Source organism: Larimichthys crocea, chromosome VII, assembly GCF_000972845.2.
Source record: "Larimichthys crocea isolate SSNF chromosome VII, L_crocea_2.0, whole genome shotgun sequence".
Classification (NCBI taxonomy): Eukaryota; Metazoa; Chordata; class Actinopteri; family Sciaenidae; genus Larimichthys; species Larimichthys crocea.
Window position 1 is genome coordinate 26,727,866 of NC_040017.1, and position 22,988 is coordinate 26,750,853.

At 44.2% G+C, this 22,988-nt stretch overlaps 1 protein-coding gene across 4 annotated transcripts in view; it reads left to right on the forward strand.

Moving 5' to 3' along the window:
* Positions 1–22,988, forward strand: part of sptbn4b (spectrin, beta, non-erythrocytic 4b) — a 61,997-nt gene that overhangs the window by 31,596 nt on the left and 7,413 nt on the right. For 3 of the 4 annotated variants that reach the window (XM_027280754.1, XM_027280755.1, XM_027280756.1), the window contains exons 25-40: positions 2,416–2,562; positions 13,568–13,831; positions 15,614–15,838; positions 16,038–16,127; positions 16,395–16,673; positions 16,903–17,033; positions 17,291–17,495; positions 17,707–17,952; positions 18,320–18,454; positions 19,100–19,344; positions 19,713–19,851; positions 20,076–20,160; positions 20,267–20,463; positions 20,641–21,683; positions 21,785–21,845; positions 22,003–22,262. In XM_027280754.1, coding sequence (XP_027136555.1) covers positions 2,416–2,562; positions 13,568–13,831; positions 15,614–15,838; positions 16,038–16,127; positions 16,395–16,673; positions 16,903–17,033; positions 17,291–17,495; positions 17,707–17,952; positions 18,320–18,454; positions 19,100–19,344; positions 19,713–19,851; positions 20,076–20,160; positions 20,267–20,463; positions 20,641–21,683; positions 21,785–21,845; positions 22,003–22,262 — 3,752 coding nt within the window. Of the gene's footprint in view, positions 1–1,099; positions 1,662–2,415; positions 2,563–13,567; positions 13,832–15,613; positions 15,839–16,037; positions 16,128–16,394; positions 16,674–16,902; positions 17,034–17,290; positions 17,496–17,706; positions 17,953–18,319; positions 18,455–19,099; positions 19,345–19,712; positions 19,852–20,075; positions 20,161–20,266; positions 20,464–20,640; positions 21,684–21,784; positions 21,846–22,002; positions 22,263–22,988 lie in introns of those variants that run through there. The other variant, XM_027280757.1, reaches the window with a different exon arrangement.

Genomic DNA, 22,988 nt, shown 5'->3' on the forward strand with positions numbered 1-22,988 from the left:
AGTTTAAATACATGAAGACGTTGTGATGAGGCCATGAATCCTCCTCTGCTCCTTTTATCTGTTTCATTCTCCTCTCTCCCTCCCTCTTCTTTCCCCGTTCCTTTCTTCCCTTCCTACGTCAGACAAACTTCCCCGTGTCCACCTCCTCCTCCCTTCTCCTCCCTCATTCATCCTCATTCATCCTCTGTCCCCCAACACACACTCCCCCTCTCCTCCTCCTTTTACCTCATTCAATTCATTTACAGTCTCAAGGGGGGCATCAGGCTACGACCCTCCGTGACCTCTGCAGTCATGAGACCTGTAGTGTGTACATGTGTGTGTGTTCATGCACATGTGTTTGGACTGTGTGTGTGTGTGTGTACACACAGTCCTGTTTGCCTCTGCATGTACAGTATGTGTGTGAATCTGTGAGGCATGTTTACTCATGTTAGCCGGCACGTCCTTGCCCGTCTATACTGCTTCAGGAAGAGGCGACAAAGAGGAGGAGTTGGACAGAAATCCAGAAAACCTCTTTAAAGGAACGAGGAGCAGTAAATCTATCAAAGCACAAATACATCATTCAGGATAACTCACTGCACTGTCCAATCCCCGACTACCTGTCTCTCTTTCCACTATCGCCCCACCTTTCTTTCTCTTTCTCTCCGTCCAAACCTTTACTGTTCCTCCCTCCCTCCCTCCCTCCCTCTCTTGTCTCTCTGCTTTACCACTGCAGCAGTGCGAGGCAGGCTGGAGACAGAGAGTACAGCTGCCTGGGACTGCTGCAGAGAGGAGGAGAGAGGGATGGTAGAGGGGGTTGGTGTGCGTGGTGAGGGAGGGGAAGGATGAAACAAAAGCAGCTGTAGAGGACTCGTGAGCTCGACTGTTAGCACAAACCGACGTGCTTCATACAAAAAAAAAATATCTTCTGTTTTTTTTTTTTGTCATTCTTTCGCTTCACACTCATCCTAAGCCCACCGCCCTCCCACTCCCCCTCCACCTCCTCCAGCTAAGCATCATTAGCCGTGACCGGTGAGCCTGGAGGCGCTGCCTGAATCCCCTTCCCCCAAAATCCCCAATCCCAGTCGTTTGCTCCTCCCTCTCCTCTCCTCTCCTCTCCTCCTCCACTCCATCTCTTCTCCAACCAGGCAGGCTGCCCACCCGCTTGCTCACTTGCTCGCCCACTCGCTGAAGGTGTGAGGCAGGGGAGGGGCACCCATGCACCGGCTCTGCTGCCTGCCATTTTATTGTTTTTGGGTGGATTTATTTATTTTCCTTCTCCTTCCCTCAGCTATCCTCATTCTTGCCCTCACGTTCGTCACTGATCCACTCCCGCCCCTCCCCTATCTGCTGGTCGAGCGTACAGCGACATAGGGGAGGGAGAGAGAGAGAGGAGAGAGAGAGAGGGGAGCGCAGCCTCAGTTTGAAGTCTCCAGTCCGTCTCCTCAGCCTCCAGTATTGTTGTTATTTACCCTCCTGCTCTGCATTTTCCTCCCAGCACACCTTTTGTGTCGCTGCCTCATGTTCGGCGCCTCTCTTCCAGTCTAGCTCGTTCTCTCTCTCCATCTGGCTCTGCGGTGAAAGCGTCTTTGCATGTGTGTGACGGCAGACCAGCGAGGATGCGGATACCAGCGGCTGCCTACGGCTGCCACAATCCCGTGGGCTGCTCCAATTAAACGCCGCCGGTAAACGGGTTATTCGCTTTACAGTTGGGTTTGGAGAGAGCGACGGAAGTGCAGGTGGAAATGTTGCATGCTGGTGTGAGGATGTTGAGGACAGAGAGACGAGGGTGCTGATGCTGACCTGAATATGTTGGTGATGCTGTGAGCTGTGTGTATTCGGCTCGTACCGACACAGCCTGTGCAAAATGTGCACATTGTACTATTTGATGGAGAGTACAGGTGTGTGTGTGTGTGTGTGTGTGTGTAGGAGGGCTTTTTATACTGTGGGTGTGTGTTGATGCTGTGGACACTGATCTCGATCTTGTGTGTACATGTGAATTCTTGCGGCCATGCTTGTTGGTACACGTGTGTCTGCCTATATGTGCCCGCTGTGCGTCATTAAATATTCATGTGTGTGTGTTTGACCTTGTATCTCCCACTCTTTGTGTTGATGCTGTGTTTATCTACAGTACACCGCATCCTGGTTTTATGTATAACAGAAGTTAATGAAAATGTTGTGATTATGATAACGCACTGTAACTGTGTGTGTGTGTGTGTGTGTGTGTGTGTGTGTGTGTGTGTGTATCTCTTATACAATCAAACATATGTTTGAACTGGTCACAATTTCAGCTTGTATCTTTTAGTGTGCGTGTGTGTGTATCCAAATCTTTTTAAAATAAGGAATCAGTTACACACCCAGCAGTTATTTACAGTATCCAGTACTGACACACCCCTCTCTCTCTCTCTCTCTCTCTCTCTCTCTGCCTCTCTCGCCCAGCTGGGGGACTGGGTGTGTGAGAAGATGCTGATGGCGAGGGACAGCAGCCGAGACGAGACCCAGAAGCTTCATAAGAAATGGCTGAAGCACCAGGCCTTCATGGCCGAGTTGGCCCAGAATAAGGAATGGCTGGACAAAATTGAAAAGGTGAGTGCTGCCGCTCCTCCAAAAGTTAGTTAGTGGGTGCTTTTCTTTTCTCTTGCTTGAACGTTTACAGGATCGTTCATTTTATGACCTTTGGATCCTGAAACAGGAGAAAAAATATGTGTTTGTGTGTTTTATTGCATAGTATTTGTGTTTCTTGTGGCAATAAGCTGCAGAGGATGTCAGGATAGAGACAGCGCGAATGAATGAGATTAAATATTGGTTTAGAAGTTGTAGGGACTTGAACTCACAACACCTGAACACACCTAAATATCATAATTTGTGTAATGACACAGGGTTATACAATAAAGATAAACACTTCATGTGAAAGGATTTTAAAGTAATATCAGCATCATTTGCAGTAAATCTGTGTTTGACAGATGTGTTTGATGATTTGGCATCTATGAATGTTTGTTTGTTACTTTTGGCTGTCACAGTGTTAAATATGAGGCCCCTCTGTGACACTGTTATTGCAGTGTTATTGCAATTATTGCCAACGTTGCAGACCTTATTTTTCTTACTGAGTCTACAGTTTAAAAACACTTAATATAAAGCAAAGAATAGAAACAGAGGCACTTGTTTTTATGTTGAATCAAGTCTTTCATACAATAGTCCGTGTATTGAACACTAAAGCACTAAACTCGCTTAATGAAAGCGCAACAAAGCCACTGGCAAGGGCACAAAGTATTACAAAGGCTTTTTAAATAGAGAGGGGAGCGCTGTAACCTTCAGCACTGCTCTGCGTCCCGATAGGATCTGTTTCATATTAAAGAGATTTATACAGCACATCGGCCTCTTGTCTGAAGCTGCAGTCGACACAGACATAATTGGGTTAGCCAGTGTTTCCCCAGCTACATGTACAGGTTTCACTGGGCTGTTGTGTTCACACGTCAGAGCAGCTGCAGTGAACCTGTGTGTGTGATATCAGCACTGGTCAGTAACAGTAGTTCAGTGTCACATTCCCTCAGGCCGTCTCTTACTCTTCACTGATTTCTGATCCCATTACAGGCAAAGTCACACATCGTGTTGTTTGAGTGTCTCCGTCTTTGGCCCGTGAGAGGCAGTGAAGCCGTTAATTGAATGACATTTGCTCACGTTATAATACTGCAGATGGCCTGAGATGTTATGTTGCCCTCTGTTGTCAGTAGATTTCTGCATCTCTCCAGTTTAACTGCTTGGCCTACAGTCAGTGGTCTTTTCCACCACACTCATGAAATGTTATGATCTCCAGAAAACACTTTCTGCTAAATGAATGATTAAGGATTGCGCATGTACAATATAAAAAAACAAACTTTAAGCACAAGGTAGAGGAGAAAATTTAAAGAATGATATAACTGCGACATGTGCAGTCTTTCCTGACAGAGTTTACTTGTGTAATGCTCTCTGGATCTCCTGAGGTTTCACTTGTGTTGAAATTCTGCAAAAGTAAAGTCTGAAAGTAAAAATTAAGGTTAGAAAAGGCTAAATCTGTTTTTTAAAGCAACACAACTTACTTGTTAAACCACCTGAAAGAACAACACAAACTGCAGTACGATGAACGCCTGAAGTCAGTAAATAATGCTGATAAATAAACATGATCTCAGTATTTATCTATTTATCATTTTGGCCCTAATTGTGCAGCCTGTCTTCAGAGTATTCAGAGTGTTTTGACAGGACACATGGACACTGATGAACACATATGAACTGTCGTATGAAATGTGACTGTGAAAACAGGCAGGCTGCAGTTTTATCTGTGCAGAGTGTATGATAAACAAATGCTGGCAGTACATCTGTTGAGAGGAAAGCAAATATTTCTCGTACATTGACACTGCATTTATCGTTATGTAGCTTAGCACTGAAAGCTTAAAGATACTGCTATGATGGTGCATACAGTTGACTGTGGCATAGTGGCTCAGTCCTCTGCAGTCTCATCCTGGGCAGGGCTGACACCAGACTCCCCTGATGGGAGCACAGTGATGTAGCCAAGGCACAACACTACGTGTTATTTGTGCACGTACTATAAGACAAGCTCTGACACGGTTTAGACTAGAGCTGAAATCACTGGTCAGTTACTCAGTTATTATTCTTATTTATCAATTTATCAAACAAAAAATCCAACCAGTGTGATTGTTGCAGCCTAAATGTGAGGATGTGCAATCAGTCACATAAAGATGCATCAATACTGAAAATCCAGCTGCTGTTGAGACACAAGTACGGCTACTTTGTAAAACTTAATTACAAAAGATAGTAGTAGTCCATCATTCAGCTTAAATCTAATATATTAGTCATTTCAGGTTGCACTGGGCAGTGCATAAAAGTAGTTAGAGCCATTAGAAACATTCATCCTGAGTTCCACCGTAAGATGATGTGGTGGGAATAATAATTATCATTGAGATATATCTAGAAGAGGACAGTCATTGATTGCATGACCACAAAGGTTGCAACAAAACAAATTGTTAATTTTCTTTTCCGGTCAGAACAGAAAAGTTTTCTAGTTGATGAATTACATGTTGTCTCTGTACTCGCTGATCACTTTAATATTGTAGTTGTTGGCTGTACAGGTAAGCAGCTTCAGCCACTGCTCGTTATGTCTAATAACTGAGAACCCAGTCGTCTCTCTCTTCTTCTTCTTCTAAAGTGGGCACTGTGAGGTTGGTGTGTGAGAATGTGTGTAGTGCATGTTATCAGGTGTGTCTATAACGTGGGCTGACTGATGTGTAATGATATACAGTGATGTAATGTAGAGAGAGCAGCACAGCGAGGGCTGACAGTGCCGAGCTGTTCCCATTATAGATTCATGGTGAGTTACTGGAAAGGAGGACAGAGAGAGAGCACGACAGAGACAAGGGAGAGCAGAGAAAAGCTGCACTTAATATGTTGTTCTATGAAAGAGTTGGTGAATGAGCAGAAATCGTGAGTTCCTAATTTAAGTTAAAGTAAAAAACAATTTTTACTTATTACTTGTAATCATGAAACCTGTTACAAATGCATTGTTTGCATGAATAGTGTAAATAAAAGTGGCTTTGGTTGTCCTGATATGTTGCCTGTGAAAGATAATCTGCTGTTGCTCTGGGGTATAAAGAGTCCATTCTGGATTTTACAACCACAAGCTGAAATTTCAGAATATTGCAAAGTGCATTTCTTTGTTTGCATCTTCAGATGGAAGTATGTCAAAACAAAACAACACTTGTCATATGTTACACTACTCAAACAACACTGAAATCTTAAAATACTCTTTTATAATGACAAGCTCCATTCATATTGCACAAAACCAAAGGTGTTAAACGTGTAGAGACTTTGGGAAGCCTGCTCACTCTCCAGGATGAGTCTCCTTTCTATTCTGACCAGTCTGATTTGAAGATATGATGATCAGGATGAAAATGTAAATTTAATGTAGTTGGGCTGAATTATCAGCAGAGATCACAGTAACCTGTTTTTCACACTTAAGCGTGTATCTGAATGTTTTAACAAAAATACACTTTGTAGCTGCCAAGATAAATGTTGAGACAGCGTTTTTTATTTCAAGAAAAGAGCGTCACGGTGCAGATAGAGGAACTCCCTAATAAGACATTTGTGGCAAGTAAAGTTTGTTTTTGTGTACTCTCTCAAACTTGAAAGTTTGGACACTTTGTCTCATTATCACTCCTTGAATACTGAGGAATAAAATGAGGTTTAGGCTGGAGTTCAGTGTTAGGGAGGGATAAATCCTCCTGGGTGAAGAAGTATCAACCTGTATTGGTGCATATCCAGCTCCAGTGGTCCCAGCTCGTGCTCCTCAGCAGCAGACTGAAGTCACACCAGGCTGTCTAGCTGTTGGCACACGGAGTTTAGCTTCTCAAGTCGTACGTGGCAGCCATGTTCACCCTACAAGCCTGCTCCATGGCCGTTGCTTAGCAACTTCCAATTTTTTTTTGCAAGATAACATTCACAGGATTTGGCATCTTATCATGGAAATACCAGTAAGGACACACTGCTAGAAACATTGTTCTGTCCCCTTGCACTGTTTCTCATGTCCTGATATTAACTCATGAAGTGTTATAAACAAAAACACAATAAACTGATGAGCAGAAGTCAAACAGGCAACAAACAAAACACTGTTGGGTTGGATTAGTTGACCTGTATTCCTTTAGAGCTGATGCTGGTGGTCGTGTTGGTTGTCGTACTTCCTGTCCAAACACTCTACATCTTGTGTCCTCGTTGTGTCTCTCTGCTCGCGTCCTCTGAGAGCCTTCGGTCTATTTATATAATCGGATAAGAACCCCACGCTGACGTGAAGGACTCTGTGAAGCACATTGCCTGTTTTTAGGGTAGCGACAGCCATCTGTGACGGTATGTGTGCTTGTATGTCACCGTGTACAGTATGTGCCAACCTGAACTTTTTTAGTCTTTGGTAGCTACAGTTAATATTTCAACTTGTTCTCCATCGGCTCCTCATCAAGGTCTCCTAAAAGTGTCCATCTCCCCCTCTCTCCTCAGGAGTGAAGAATGGAGAAGTTGTGTAACTTTACTCTTTAATCTCAGAGTGTATCAGAGAGTTTGACTAGTCCAATTTTCAGTTTCATTGCCATTCAGGGGACGTTGTCTGTATAAAGAGCTGTTGACTGTGTGTGTCAGTGTAAGTCTGGTAAGAGTCTGAGAGGATGTAACTAAGAAACAATGATCTGTCCGTCAGTCAGTGTTGATGTTGTGATTTTGATGCATCTTGTGCACTGTGTCTGTTTCTGTCGTGACATCAAGCGGCCGGCAGCGGCTTGTGCGACTTCTTCCGGTGCTTGTGGTGGTTGCCAAGCAACAGCTGTCCAATCCCCTCTCTTCCCTCCTCTCATCATACAGCTCATGCATGAAGGTCATTCCTCTTTACCTCCCCCTTCTCTCTCTCTCAGTCTCTCACCTTTAACCAGGGAACAGGAAACATGCAGAGATTTAACAGGAAGTGATGTAAGACAAGCATAGAAATCTGCTTCAGATTCAGCCCACAGCAGTAGGTGTTAATGAAGTAAAGGGGGCAAACTCTAATAAGCTGAGGTTTGCAGTGTTCTCAGTGTGCAATGCATTGTTTAATCAATAACTCTGCTGTTGTGTCACTGCAGGATGACTGGGCTTCCTGCCTTATCAGGCCAGATGAGCAAATCTCAGTATGTGTGGTTCACATCTTTAACGTGACGCTGTGACAAAGTTTATGAATGAATGACCTGAGTGAAAACGTTTATGAAACTCAAAGAATAAAGATTAATGCCCACGAATGCAAGAATACATCTTGTGGAGCAGGCTTGTGTTTTTAATCACAAAGACAGAAACCGATGTAATGGCCGTCTGCACACCTCAACACTCTGTCATGTTTTTAATGTAACTCTGATTGAGACCAGGAGGAAGCTGGTGGCTGTTTGATTTGCTTCGGTTGCAGCAGATTGTGTTTGTTTGTGTATGTGAGTGTGTGTGGGGGAGTGTGTGAGTGTGCAGTGAAAACGGCTTCTTCCCTGTGCTGAAATCCACGGGGCTCCTCCTGTCCCCTTCTCTCCCATTATGCTCGATAATAAATTGGCTTCATTAACTCATTAACTCTGCCTCTGCTGCCCTGATGCAACTCTCACTCTCACTCTCTCTGTTATATCACACACCTGTAAGGATATGATGTGGTGAATGTTGTCACTGTTAGGCTCAACTTTCATCACCTTAAGCTGGACTTTGTCATCGTAACTCAACATTAGCAGCATCTAATGTTAGAGCGTTATCATGGTAAGCATAGTAATATGGTAACATTTAGCATGTTAGCCTGATTATGTTAACACATTTCCATACTCCTTAGCATTCAGCTGAGGCTGATGGGATTTATTCTGCCATGAACTGGAGTTTTTGGTCGTATTGCTGGAAGAAAACTCAGAGGATCACCAGCATCATTAGTATTCATCCTGTTTGGACCGCACACTGATCACATATAACCTGTTTTGCAAAATAATTTGGCAAACCTAAATTATTATTATCTCCTCTCCCTTTTCGATGTGCTACATATGTAACTGCCTGACTCACAAAGCCCTGCGTGCATTAAGCTTTGACCTGTAGTTTTGTGCTGGCTCTGCAGTATGTGAGAAAGTGTGTGCTTAAACGAAGGAGTGTGTGTGTGTGTGTGTAGGTGGGTGTGTGGGAGGGTGTGGAGCTATGTGAACATCAATGGAGCAGTGACCGTACCGGCACTCTGACTGAGAACAAATGGTAAACTGATATTTTTATTCTCTTTAAATCAGTTCCAGTTTTAATTTAGATACTTTGGCAACATCGTTCTTGAAGCATTCATGCCAGTACAGCATAAAGGCTGAGGAAGACGGAGAAGTCTGACTTTAAGAGTAGTAGACCACTGTCTGTTTGCTAAATGATTTCAATGAACACACTCAAAGTAGCTACACATACGGTATGGGACCAGATGTTGCTGCAGCAGTCGAGTCAGTAGAGGTATAGTAGTGAATTGTTAGTCCGCCCACAGAGAGCTGAAGGCCCACTCTGCCACTCTTTGTTCCACTATATATTTACCATGATGTGTTACTATATTAAGCTGTTGAGTTCATATCCACAGTTAAATGGGATTCTGCTGCTTCACTTACTGCTAAAATCTGCACCGCAATGGACACATTTTTACTATAGCATTCAACAACTACAGGTGTAGTGTAGGAGTGTTTCCTTAACAAGCAAACCAACAAGAGTACGGCATCCAAGCCCATCATCTGACCTCAATATGTCTCATGATGAGGCTACACAAGCTTCCTCTAGTGCAGGCGCACTGCAACCCTGCTGTTCGACTCTTATCCTTCAAAGAGAGCTCCACTCTCTCTCTACGACAGTGAACATTTCTGATTAAATTCTGATCATTGTGTTTAAACTTTGTGGGTATGAGTTAACCAGCACACAGTGTCTTTACCTCTTATATCAGATAGGAAAGTGCTGTGAAATGAGTTTTTCAGAGTGCACTCTGAGCTCGGTACAAAAGGACAAAAGGAGGCTGAGGAAGACAAAAATAAAAGAAATGTTCAGTCCCTCTTCCTCCAGTCAAATGAAACTTTCCCAGCAGCACAGAGGAGAGGACACTTTCTGGGTAGATGGATGGCCTCTAGCTGGGCATCCTCTGATAAATATCTCCAGCTGTGTGTGTGTGTGTGCACATACGTAGGTGTGTGTGTGTCCAGTAAGTGCATATCCAACCTCTAGATTATATTTTGAATCTGAAAAACGTCACCAGCTGTTACCTGGAACGTGTGGAGCAGTTGATGCTGCTCGGTCGTACGAGCAGATTTTCCACAAATGGAGTAAATATTGACACAATAGCCACAGTGGCGTGAGTGTGACAGACACACTGACCAGCAGAGAGTCAGCAGTGATGCTGAGGAGCAGATGTCTGCCGTAATGTACAGACCAGACAGCAGCGTGAGGACGGCCCATCTGTTACTGTTAGTGTCAGGAGTCCTCACTCCTTCAGTCCTAACCTGCTGCTTCTGCTTGATCTTCTTACTCATATATTCTCTTTAATCACAGCTCTTGCTTTTTATCATAATTACTTGAAAGAGGTTGCTGTTGTATTTTTCTTGGACAGCTGAAAACGAGAGAGGAATGACTTGCAAGAAAGATTTAAGACTGGATCAGAACTGTGAACGTTGTTATGTGGTTCATGCTTAAGCGTTCAGCTTTGAGATGTGCAGGAATGCTTCCTGATTTGACTTTTTTTCTTTTTTTAGATATTTTTTTTGGCCTTTTCAAGCTTTATTTGGATAGAAACAACTGAAGAGTGACAGGAATGTGGGGAGAGATGGGGAAAGACACGGGTCACAGGAAAGAGCCTAAGGTCGGATTCGAAGCAAGGACTGAGCCTTTGCACACGGGGCGGCTGCTCTACCAACTGAGCTAAACAGAATCCTGATTTGACTTTTAACGGGTACCGCAGTGATTTTGTATTACACGTCCATAAAGTTGGATGACTTGCAAGAGACAAATTAAAAGAAGAAGATCAGAATCAATACAGCTGAGGCAGAGATACTCTGATTTTAAGAACACTCAGTGCTTTAAGTACCACAATAGCACTTCTTATTAGACTATGTGATAAACACCAATGTCATTTAAATCTATGCCCTCAGTAACTGTCTCTGAAGTCTAGATGATGCTGATGACACTAGAGGATATTATACAGCTGTTTTTACAGGCATGTGTTGGTCCTGGATTTTCCTTCACCTTGTTGTGGATCACCTTGTTGTTGCTATGGCATCTGTGTACATACTGTTTATATGACCGGTAAAAAATCATGATCCTCTTTGAACTGCAGACTGAATACGTGCACGAGTGTGGAGTAGCGGCTCCGAGCCTGTGGGTGAAGATACTCGAGCCCACACAGCTCTCCCACTTACCGCAGAGGACGGCGTGCATCAGCAGCCAGGGAAACGCTACACCACAATGAACGCTGACGTAACACACTCACACTGGAAATCACAGGACGATGGAGTAGTGTAGCCTGCCTGCACAGCTTCTACCCCTCTCTGTATATGTATATATGGGTTAATGTAGCCACCTGAGAGATGCTCCTCATAGTCATCTCTGAAGTTACAGCATCAGGTTAGTGGAGTGTTGGAGTTTCTCTATTGACTGTTGCTCTTCAGTCCTGAATTAAAGGCTCAGGGGGAGTTTACACTTTGTTTACCTACACAGATGAACATAAGCTACAAACATGCACGGAGGCGTTTACGCTCAGCACGTTATCCGTCCAGAGAACAAAGCAATAATTGTAACTAAAAGAATGCCTTAAACCAAACTTGGCTGTACACGCAGTCCTTTTTTTTTTTACAGTACTCACATTCACACCTCGGAGCTAAGCAGAGATTTTTCATCATCCCATTCTCACACAGCCTGTCTGGGTTATCACCTCTGTGCCGTCAAGTTTCCAGTCATCAGGCTGCTCTGTGGGTCTGTATTATATTATTATAAACCCGGTGAGTCAGAAGAGATGTTGTCCTCTGTGGATAGTGAGTCACTGCAGAAAGTTAGTTATTTGGCCATCTTGGTGAAATGTCTTGGCAGAGTCTGTAATAACCATCGGCCAAATGCTGGAAAACTTTGGCAGGATGACATCAGAATGACCAGTTATCTGTTAAACACTCATGAACACCCTCTGGTATCATTCCCTAAAAAACTGTGAATCAGCGAAACATCTGTTGATATAAATTACACTCGGCAGGTTAACCAAACATTATTGTTATGAGTACACAGTGTGCTAATTTGCAGATGTTACTTCATATCTTAATATTAACATGCTGATGTTCAAAGCATTGAGAGTGTTTAATTAGCGGACAGAGCTTCCAGGTCTGTGATGAGAAGCCAAATCTGCATTTTTCTAGTGACCAGCAGGGAGCAGCACTATTAGCTGCAAAAACCCTCTCACTGGATTTATTCTGAATTATGGTCCCATTAAGAGTGCTCAAGAATCACTTCCACAAATATATTTTAGTTACTGTTTATCTGGAATACAAGATCCTTTGTTCACGCCGCCACAGTACGTCCACGCTCTCGTACCAATATGGTCACCACTGGCTCCAAAAACACTCCACAAACCACAAAACGACAAACCAATGAACCCTGCTGTGCATATGTTCAGCCACACAGAGCCACTAGCATGTCTGCAGAGTCTTATTTATTTAAAATTAGATTTAATAATTCAGTTTTAAATGCATTGTTTTTACAGTTTGCACATCTCCATCTTCAATATGCCTACGTACGAGGTGCTTAAGGGTATTTGTTTTCATCAGAGCTTTTTTTTCCTTTGTTTGTTTTTCTCTCTTTAACACACACACACACACACACACACACACACATATATATATATATACACACACACACGGGCTGCAAAAGAAAAATTTCAATTGGATGGGGGAAGGATTTCACCGTGGGGGAGGCTAAATGGAGAAAAAATGGAAGGGAGCAGGTGTATGTAAGGCATTGTGGTGTGTGTGTGGGTGTGTGTGTGTGTGTGTGGGTGTGTGTGTGTGTGTGCGTGCGTGCGTGCGTGCGTAAAAGGGGGTTCACAACTGGATGAGGTACAAAAAGGGAGCTGAAATAAAAGAGAGTCCAGAGAGAGAAACGGGGGAAGGGGAGTGTGAGGTAATTTATGAGGCATTTTAATACGTCGAGGTTTAATCTCTTCACACACACACACACACACACACACACACACACACACACACATGCCTCCTAGCCCATTTCCACAGTGTTTGCACATAATTATCCCAACAGAAAAACCCAGTTATTACACAGAGAAAAGATACCCAGACTTTGGATTTATGTTATTTATTTTTTAATATTATTTACAACAAAATGTTACAACTCTGAACTCTGAGTGCGCTCTTCGAGTCGATAATGAAATTGATAATCAGAAATGTAATTTGAAAATGTTCAGATTTCATCCACGTAGAAACAGAAGGTGTTATTTTTCCCTCTCTGTCCATTTTATCTGCTCCATGGTTGTTAATTTGTTTCTTCTTTGACTTTATACTCAACGTTTCTTGAAACATTACTACTCTTTTAATATAAAAACTTTATTTTCATTTCATTCTTGTAGACGCCTCAGCTTAAGAAGACTTTTTTCTTTTTTCTTTTCATATCAGAGAAGATGATCTGATAAAACTTTGTGTCTTTTGGCATAAATTTGCATCGTGATGAGGATAAAGTGATTTACATGGCGCTGATAGATGGTTAAAGATTGTAAGTACTTACCAGGTGCTGTGTAGAGACATAGATTCACTGATTAAGGTGGTAGTTATCTTTCTTAATGACCTTTTTATCGTAACAGGTTGTGTTTAATGTTGCACGGCGATTATGGCGTGACATTTGGAAGATTAAGTTTTGTTTTCAGTGTTTAACTGAAGTTAAGGGACATGCTTTTGACTCGACTGTTCAGCTGTTGACTACATGCACAATCATTATCACCTTTTAATGACTAAACATGTAAAGCCTTACCTCTGTCTCACCGCTCCTTCTGTGTTCCTTCCTTATGTCTATCCAGGAGGGCCAGCAGCTGATCCAGGAGAAGCCGGAGCTCAGCCAAGTGGTCCGGAAGAAGTTAGAGGAGATCAGGGAGTGCTGGCAGGATCTGGAGAGCACCACCCAGGCCAAAGCCCGCCAGCTCTTTGAGGCCAACAAGGCAGACCTCCTGGTGCAGAGCTACGAAAGTCTGGACCAGAGACTGGGCCAGCTAGAGGGTCAACTGGTCTATGTGGACCAGGGACAGGACCTCACCACTGTCAACAAGCAGCTGAAAAAACTACAGGTACACAGGATTTTTTTTAAAACAGTCTTCTTCACTTTCACAGCCGTTTGACCCGGAAACCTAGTGGGTAAAATTCAACCACATTGTATTCACTATCAAAGGATGCCTAAAGCTTAAAACTAGTCTGCGTTTGATAAAGTAATATGATTGGACTCAAAGGTTTCATATTTGTATAACAGAAAAATACTCAAGGTAACAGATGTCATTACAAAGACACTTTTACCAAAATAAACTTTGAAAGTACAAAGAAAAAGAAATGTAAGAGCATATTTGGTGAACTTTTACAATATTAGGCTAAAAAATATTTATTTTCTAGGTTCCAGGTGGAACATTTCTTGAGTTTGACCTGTTTTCTTGATTGAACTGTCTCAGAATGACTCACTGTTTACATTATCATCGTCACACAGCGACGGCCTCATCTCATTAATATTTGAATAAAACATCATGTTTGTAAATGACTAACGACGACAGCATTTCTCACTGTGTGCCTGCGAGGCTTTCCATTCAGCGCTTCATCTCATTTCAGCGAAGTCGGGCTCTTTTTTCTTTCACACCGCTTTAGATTTTTCACCAAGTCATCAGCATTCATGCCAGCCTGGTGAGCTTTCATCAAGAGTTTCATCCCAAGATCATTTTACAGATACTGATGATTGGAAATTATTGATTAGCATATTTTTGGATACAGAGACCAACAATTGTTTTTTGATTGATTAGACACAGTTTCTCTGTTTGTCCTGTGTTTAGCAGTAAGCATTGAATCACCTTACGTATACTGTATTAATACCGTGTTCATTAAATTTCTGTAAGGTTGATTGTCAGTAGTGGTGCTACAGCAGTGTTTTAATCAGGAAAAATAAGGAATAATGTTGACGTAGCTTGTTTACTGGTGCTGACTCAAGACACTGAATCCCAAATTCCAGCTCTGCCACCATCCGTTTGTGAGAGTGTGCGTAGATGGATGTGCGCTAATGTGAAATACTTTGTGCTGTTGAAAAGATGAACAGCACATTATAAGTGCAGTCCATGCAGTCTTTAGTCCTCAGTTCGAAGTCAGACATGTTCTGTACATGTGATGTTGGGATGTAACTCTTCACTTGCCTTCCTATAAGCGATGGTTTGGGGGAGTCAGACACAGCAAACGGCCGATTGACGCTCAGATTCATCCTTTCATTACTTCCATCATTTCACCAGACATGTCTCACTCTCCTCTCCCACAGCATTCCGCTTACAGCTTCCTTTAACAGGCCGCCATTAGCACTGCTTTACCACATCATCCTAACTCCAAACCAAACTCCACTACCCAGCATCCATCCTGGCAAGGGGTACAGTAAACTTCACTACACTTCATGTCTGTCCATAATTCTTTTAATGTTCTGGGTTATTTTCAGTCTCCTCTTTGCCTTCATGTCCATCTTTTAAGACTTAACCTGTACTAATACTCTTATGGTAAGTTAAAAATCAGAAACATTTTCAGTGTTTTTGGTTTTCTAACTTTAAATTAAAACTTAAATGTACGTTAGAAAGAAGAATGATTAAAATCACATAAACAATGACAATCTACTAATTTTTACATCTCTGTCACATTCACATCCTGCTCATCCCATCTTTATCTTGTCTCCCATGACAACATGTTTCGTATCTACCTCCACCCAATTTATTCTCTTCTTGTCACCTTCCTCCATCCCTCTCTCCTAACCAACGCTTCTTTTCCTTCCTTCTGTTAAAACTTAATGTGATACTCTCATCCACTGTCCGGTTCCTCCTCGTCCTTCTCCCCCTCAGACCATGGAGACCCAGATGGAGGAGTGGTATCATGAGGTGGGGCAGCTCCAGGTGCAGGTGTCCACAATCCCGCAGCAGACGCAGATCAAGGAGACGGTTGCCGGGCGTCAGGCTGCCGTAGAGGCCAGGATGGTGCGTCTGATTGAGCCGCTGAAGGAGAGACGACGCATCCTGCTGGCGTCCAAAGAAGTGCACCAAGTTGGACGAGACCTGGAGGATGAGATCGTGAGTTTGATGGTCCAACACATGCACACACTGACACACACGTCCATCACTTCAAAAGACTTTCATTGACTGACATTATCATCTTAATCCTAACCTCTACAAGCCTTAGTCCAACACTTACCCACACCTATAAAAATATGCACAGCCACAAACTCATAGGTGCGCTTCACTGCTCTGTGTCACATTGTTGTGCTTGTAGTTGTGGATCCAGGAGCGCCTCCCGATGGCCATGTCTCAGGAGCACGGCTCCACTCTGCAGGCGGTCCAGCAGCTCATGAAGAAAAACCAGGTAAGTGCTGGCTCCCCCTGTTGATGCACTATCACCACCCGGATTTCAGCTCATTAGAGTCCACTCACAGAAAGATGGACAGATACTATGTGATAGACACATGATGTACAAACCGCAAGTCCTGATTTATACAGGCTGGCACATGGCATGTCTCCAGTGACATGTCAGTGACCACATGATACAACTGTACTTAATTTCCTCCTGTAATTGAATGTGTTATTTATTAGCTAAAATCTTTCCTTTAACTGTCCTCTGCCTCTCCTCCAGACACTTCAGAGAGAGCTGCAGGGCCACCAGAGCAGAATCGAGGACGTCCTGGAGAGGGCGGGGATCATCGCATCCATCCGAAGCCCCGAGGCAATCTGTGTCAGGGCGGGCCATGACCAGTTGGCCCAGCTGTGGAGTCTGCTCTGGACCGAGACCGAGAGGAGGCAGCTGGTTCTGGACGCCATGTACCAGGCCCAGCAGTACTACTTCGACACAGCCGAGGTGGAGGCCTGGCTGAGCGAACAAGAACTGCACATGATGAACGAGGAGAAGGGGAAGGTGTGTGGGCGATTATTTAAAAGTAACTGGGCATTTTAATGAATCATTAACTGTGGTTTGTTCTCATCAGGGAATAATTTACAAAAATATCGGCATATATTCATCTCATTTTGTTCAACCCAGATCTTAGACTCAACTCAGACTTAGCAGCAGGATTGAGCATTTGTGCTGTGTGTATTATTTTTAAAGTGAAACTCTTCCTGTACGTGTCGTTTCCTCCACCCACCAGGATGAGCCAAGCACACTGCAGCTGCTGAAGAAACACTTGGTCCTGGAACAAACCATCGAGGACTACGCAGAGACCATCGGCCTGCTGTCACAGCAGTGTCGACAGCTGCTGGAGATGGGGCATCCAGACTGGTGAGACTGTAAACACATACGCACAACCTGACAGAGATTTCACCAAACAAAAATGCTTTTAATTTTCTGCATTATAGCCACAGTAGAAAGTAAGAAGGAGTAATTAAGAAGTGAGATGCCAAAGTTAACCTATAAGCATTTTTGTAAATTCTTTTTGTTACTCTGTGACATGCAGATGGTCGATCAGAGTAGGGTGTACTTGTAATGTAACAAATTTTTATGTTTCCCCTGACGCACTATCTCTTCTCTTTCCACAGCGAGCAGATCAGCAAGCGCCAGTCGCAGATCGATCGTCTGTACGTGTCTCTGAAGGACCTGGTGGAGGAGAGGAAGAGCCGACTGGAGCAGCAGTACTGGCTCTACCAGCTCAACAGGGAGGTCGACGAGCTGGAGCAGTGGATTGCTCAGAGGGAGGTGGTCGCCAGCTCGCCCGAACTGGGTCAAGACTTTGAGCATGTCACTGTAAGTGTGTTAACAGATGGTGACAAAACATCACATGTTGAAATCAAAGACAACACTGGTCCTGTTTGATTGTTATGTCAAATTAAAACAATGATAAATCTGCTTCTATGTGCTCGTGAATAATTAACTTACCTAAAAGCACACGCAGAATAATAGATGTTCATTTACTAACAATATAAAAAATCCATTTCTGCCCCTGCCACTCCTCCAGGTCCTGCAGGAGAAGTTTACAGAGTTTGCGTCAGAGACAGGCAGCGTGGGACAGGAGCGAGTGACGGCCGTCAACCAAATGGTGGACGAGCTCATCGACTACGGCCACTCAGAGGCCGCCACCATCGCTGAATGGAAGGATGGAGTGAACGAGGCCTGGGCCGACCTGCTGGAGCTCATGGAGACTCGGGCGCAGATGCTCGCCGCCTCACATCAGCTTCATAAGTTCTTCTCTGACTGCAGAGAGGTAAGATAACCACATAGTTCAATATTGAATGGTGCAATATCACTTTATTGATCTGAGTGGACATTCGATGCAACAGAACACATAGAGCTCATTATTTTCACTGTGGTGAGAACATCTCAGAAAAATGTAAATGACAGAAAATGTAAATGAGTTGCTGATTATGCACCAACATCCTTCAAAGTAAAGAATCAGTGTTTCTGCCTGCAGAAGCTATTTTTAATGTGAGCATTATGTACCTGAACTCTGAAAGTTGTTAAATCTACAAACCACAGAGACATAATATAAAATACAGATGTTTCATACTTTCCCCCTCACTCTGTGTTCACACATGCAACACCTCTGTACTGCTTTATGTTCTTTCTTGCAGGTTTTGACCCAGATTGAGGACAAACATCGAAGGCTGCCAGAAGTTCGGGCTCGACAGGGCAGCACTGCCAACACCACCACGCTACAGAGACTCCTGCACAGCTTCGAACAGGACATACAGCTGCTGGTCACACAAGTACAGTAACACACACATGAACATACAAAATGCAAGCTTCAGTATTCACTGACTTCATGTAGACTTACTCTGTAAAGGCTCACAAGACTTTTTTAAATTCTAACTAAGCCCTTATACTGCACACTGTATAGTATCAGTGTCAATTGATGTTTTTTTATAATACAGACTTTTAGGAGGTGCTGCAGCTGCCTCAGCACATCCAGCATGTGCTCGAACCTGTCTGCATCTTCTCAGTATCTACATTTTTCTGTAACATTGCCCCCACAATAAATCTGCCAGGGTTTATTGTTAGAGCTATGTTGTAAAGTTCATGCGATCAATTGGTTATGATATAAACTGATTATTTGTGAGTCTGAATCTTCTGAAGATTCTTACTCTGCATTTAATTTGCTTCATCTCTGTCTCTGTCATGCACCTGGGGAACAGTAACAGTAGTACATTTTACTGAAGAAGAAAATCACAGCTGCTCTGTGTCAACTCCAGTGACAGAGACAGTACCATTCGGCTCCGACTAAACACAGCTGTCAGAGCAGCTGTGTTTTGTGCGTCATTTGCGAAAAACAAACAAACTCTTTCCATTTTTTAACTTCTGTTTCTTCCTTGTTCAGCTTTAATTTCTTGAAATTTGCTCTCCCGCTCTGCCAGGTGCGTCAGCTGCAGGAGAGTGCTGCTCAGCTGAGGACGGTGTATGCCGGCGAGAAGGCAGAAGCCATCGCGTGCCGCGAGCATGAGGTGATGCAGTACTGGAAAGAGCTGCTGACGTCCTGCGAGGAGTGTCGACTACAGATTACCACTGAGACAGACAAGCTGAGGTTCTTCGGCATGGTCCGAGATCAGATCATGTGGATGGACTCTATCATCTGTCAGATAGGGACAGGAGAGAAGCCCAGGTATCTTTCACAAGAATCTAAAATATAAAATGACCAGAGACAAGAGTTAGCCAACACGTGACTCAGAGCATCAAGAGTAATATTTAACAAGCATTTTTCTTAATTCACAAAAATAGTTGACTGCTTTCTTTCTTGTATATAAATAAATATCAAACCATCTTATAACCTAATAAACCTGATTGAACAGAACATTTTTCTCATGATCAACAACTCCATAAAAAAACTTATTTATAAAGAGCTTCACCATCTAAACATACAGTCCATATTTAGAATAAACACTCTTACTTCTTCATTGATGCAGAGTACATATACATATGTATGGTATGTTGTGGTAGCCCATAGTGTTAAATACTGTGTGGTTCCTGCAGGGACGTGTCCTCAGTTGAGGTGCTGATGAATTATCACCAGAGTCTGAAGAGCGAAGTGGAGGCTCGCAGCCGGAGCACTGTGGAGTGTATCGAGATGGGCAAAACACTGCTGGCTGCTAGAAACCCAGCGTCTGAAGAGGTGAGATCACAGATGTAATAATTATTATAAACTTCAATTAAATGTTAATAATCTAAATAAGAAAATACAATAACAAAAACCTTAATTAGAAAATAAAGACTAAAAACTAGGTCCAAACTAAATATAAGAAAGAAGTGCCTGATAATATTCTGTACATTGTCACTGGAAGTTATTAAAGCACTGACTTTAACTCTGATTCTGATGTTACTGATTTTGAATTTCAGATCAAGGATAAACTGGAAAAAGTGATTACTAAGCAACATGAGCTGTCTGAGAAGTGGGACAAGCACTGGGAAGTCCTACAACAATGTGAGTACACACACACAGTGTGTGAAACATATACAGTATAAATACACTCATGTTTTTATTTATATAACTGACAGAAGTTCCTTGTTTTACTTTTTCCTCCCCTCAGTGTTGGAGGTTCATCAGTTTGCACAGGAGGCGGTCGTGGCGGAGGCGTGGCTGACCGCTCAGGAGCCGTTCATCAACAGCAAGGAGCTGGGCGGGAGTGTGGACGAGGTGGAACAGCTGATTCGTCGACACGAAGCCTTCCGCAAAGCCGCTGCAACCTGGGAAGAGAGATTCAGCTCATTGCGACGACTCACCACGGTAATATCATGGTTGTTGTGTAGATACAGAGACAACTTTGCTATAATAGACTTTAATGCTGTAAGTTCTAATACTGTAGTTATTGGCTAAAGGGGAAATCTGTTTCCATAAAATGTTCAATGTCATTAACTCATGTCGAAGCCCTGAGCGACTTTAAAGTAGTTTTTCCTTCTGCAGGTAGAAAAGTTGAAAGCAGAGCAAAGTAAACTACCCCCGACCCCTCTGCTGGGTCGTAAAGTCTTCCTGGACCCCCAAGATGCCACACCCAATCCATCCATCCTTCCCCGCCTCCCAATCTCCCCCGTCACAAGACAGACCATCTACGAACAGAATGAAGCCAGCTCTCCTCCATCACCTTCACCTGCCACGCCTACACCCTCCCCTTCGTCTGTGGCTCGTCGTCTGGGATCGACTGTCGCTAACTACACCCCTGTGATGAACGGCTCCAGCTACCGCCACACCCTGGAGGCTCGGCACAGTCCTGTAGTGGGTGTGGCTGCAGGACTAGGCCAGCCCTCGCCGTCCTCGATTGCCTCAATTGCCACGGCAGCCATGCTCATCTCAGCCAACCAAGCGCGAGAGAGCGCCAGCGCAACGAAAGAGCAAGCGGTAAAGGCAATGAGTCACCTCCAGCCTGTACAGGCGGCGAGGACACTGGAGGCGAAGGCCTCCCCGTATCTACGACAACCAAAAATCAAACACTTGGATGATGCGGTGACGCCGCTGCTCGTGGCCAGCAGGTTGGAGAAGGCGAGGGAGAGGGAGAGGCTGAGGGAGAGAGAGTTGATGATGGGTGAGATCGGGACAGAGAGAGCAGAGGTGGCTGTGATGGCCGAGGTGGTGCTCCAGGAGCCGGGCCGGGAGCGCCTGCACAGCGAGCCCACCAGAGGGCCACGAGGATCTAGGACCGACCCTTTAGGCCACGCTGAACCACAGGGCCAGACCCACCACAGGGACCACAGGATAGAAAGGCAGCTGTCCAGCGAGCAGCTGATCCAGGCACGCAGGGATGAGCTGCCTCAGGAGGTGTGGAGGGAACATGCCGAGAGGAGGGAGAGACGAACGCTGGAGAGGCAAACGTCCAGCGAGCAGGAGGGCCATGGGGGCCACGGGGGCCACGAGGGCCGACGAAGAGAGAGGGACCGACATCGGATGGAGAGACAGGAATCCAGTGAGCACGACACCGGAAAGGAGCACTCTGACAGACGCTCAGCAGGAGGGTGAGACTTCTTCTGATGAGAGGGACAAGTGATTTTAGTGATGAATAGATGTTTAGTCCTTATCTTGTGTGTGATTTTCTCATCTGCATTTCTTTGTACAGAGAAAAAAGATCCACTCTGGCAGAAATTGTAGAGCAGCTGCAAGAAAGAGAAGCGGCACAGGTCTGGAGATTTCATCCAAACATAGCGTTTATTTGTGTTGTACATCCAGTAAAGAACAAAACAAACTTCTATGTGTCAGTTGGAGATGATTTCTTTAAGTTATTAGTTTTAAACAATTAACAAAAGTCTTACTGACTCCACCTCTCACCACCCTCAGGCTCGTGGTGAGGTTCCCCGTCTGCCTAACGGGATACCAGAGAAGTCTTCCCGTCCCGACAGGCCTCGAGCTCGGGACAGACCCAAACCGCGGCGCCGACCGCGACCCAAAGAGGCAGGAGAGGCGACGACGCGGCGGTCCAGGTCCGCTCCAGCTCAGAGCAGCCCTGTGGTGCCCCAGCCGCCAACACACACCGCACACCACGAGGGCTTCCTTTTCCGCAAGCTGGACATCGAGAGCCTGAAGAAGAGCACCAACAGGTGGGTGTTCAGGGTCATGATGATGACCATAACGTCATGATGGGAAGATATGGATGGACACTGTGTCATGAGTATCAGGCTAATTTAACAGTGCACAGTCTGATATTTCAAATACTCTTTGACTCATGCTGACTGCAGCACTCGTCGTATGTCAGCTGTCTGTTTCTCATGACATCACTGCTCCTTCACTTACTGATTCATGACACCAGCATGCTAAGCTGACAAGCTCACACACTGCGCTGACACAGATGCATGACTGTCACCGGTAGAGTTGTCACGATACCAAAATGAGTAACCACGATACTATGCCAGACAAAGTATCACGGTTCCAGGTATTATCGCGATACTGCAGCCTTTTTTTTTATTATTTTTATGAACTCCAATGTATTTGTACAAGTTATAAGTTCAGTTATAAATACTTATTAGTTACTTATAATTCTGTTTGGTGCATGATAAACATAATACTGGTGAAGTAAGAATTAGAGTTTGAAACAACAAGTTTGGTTTTTTGAACACAATTAGTGTTGCCACTGACGACGATGCCGCGGCGGACTCGCCACTCGGGCCCGGTGCTTCTGCAGTGGTGAGCGCGTTGTCTCATGTTTGTGACTGTAAGCCGTGCACGCGTCTGGGCGAGACAGAACTTTAGCTTGTTGTTTGTTTTGAAGCGAGTTTCTATCAAAGCCAAGCTGTCTTCGTGGAGTTCGTTCTTGCCGGCAGAAACAC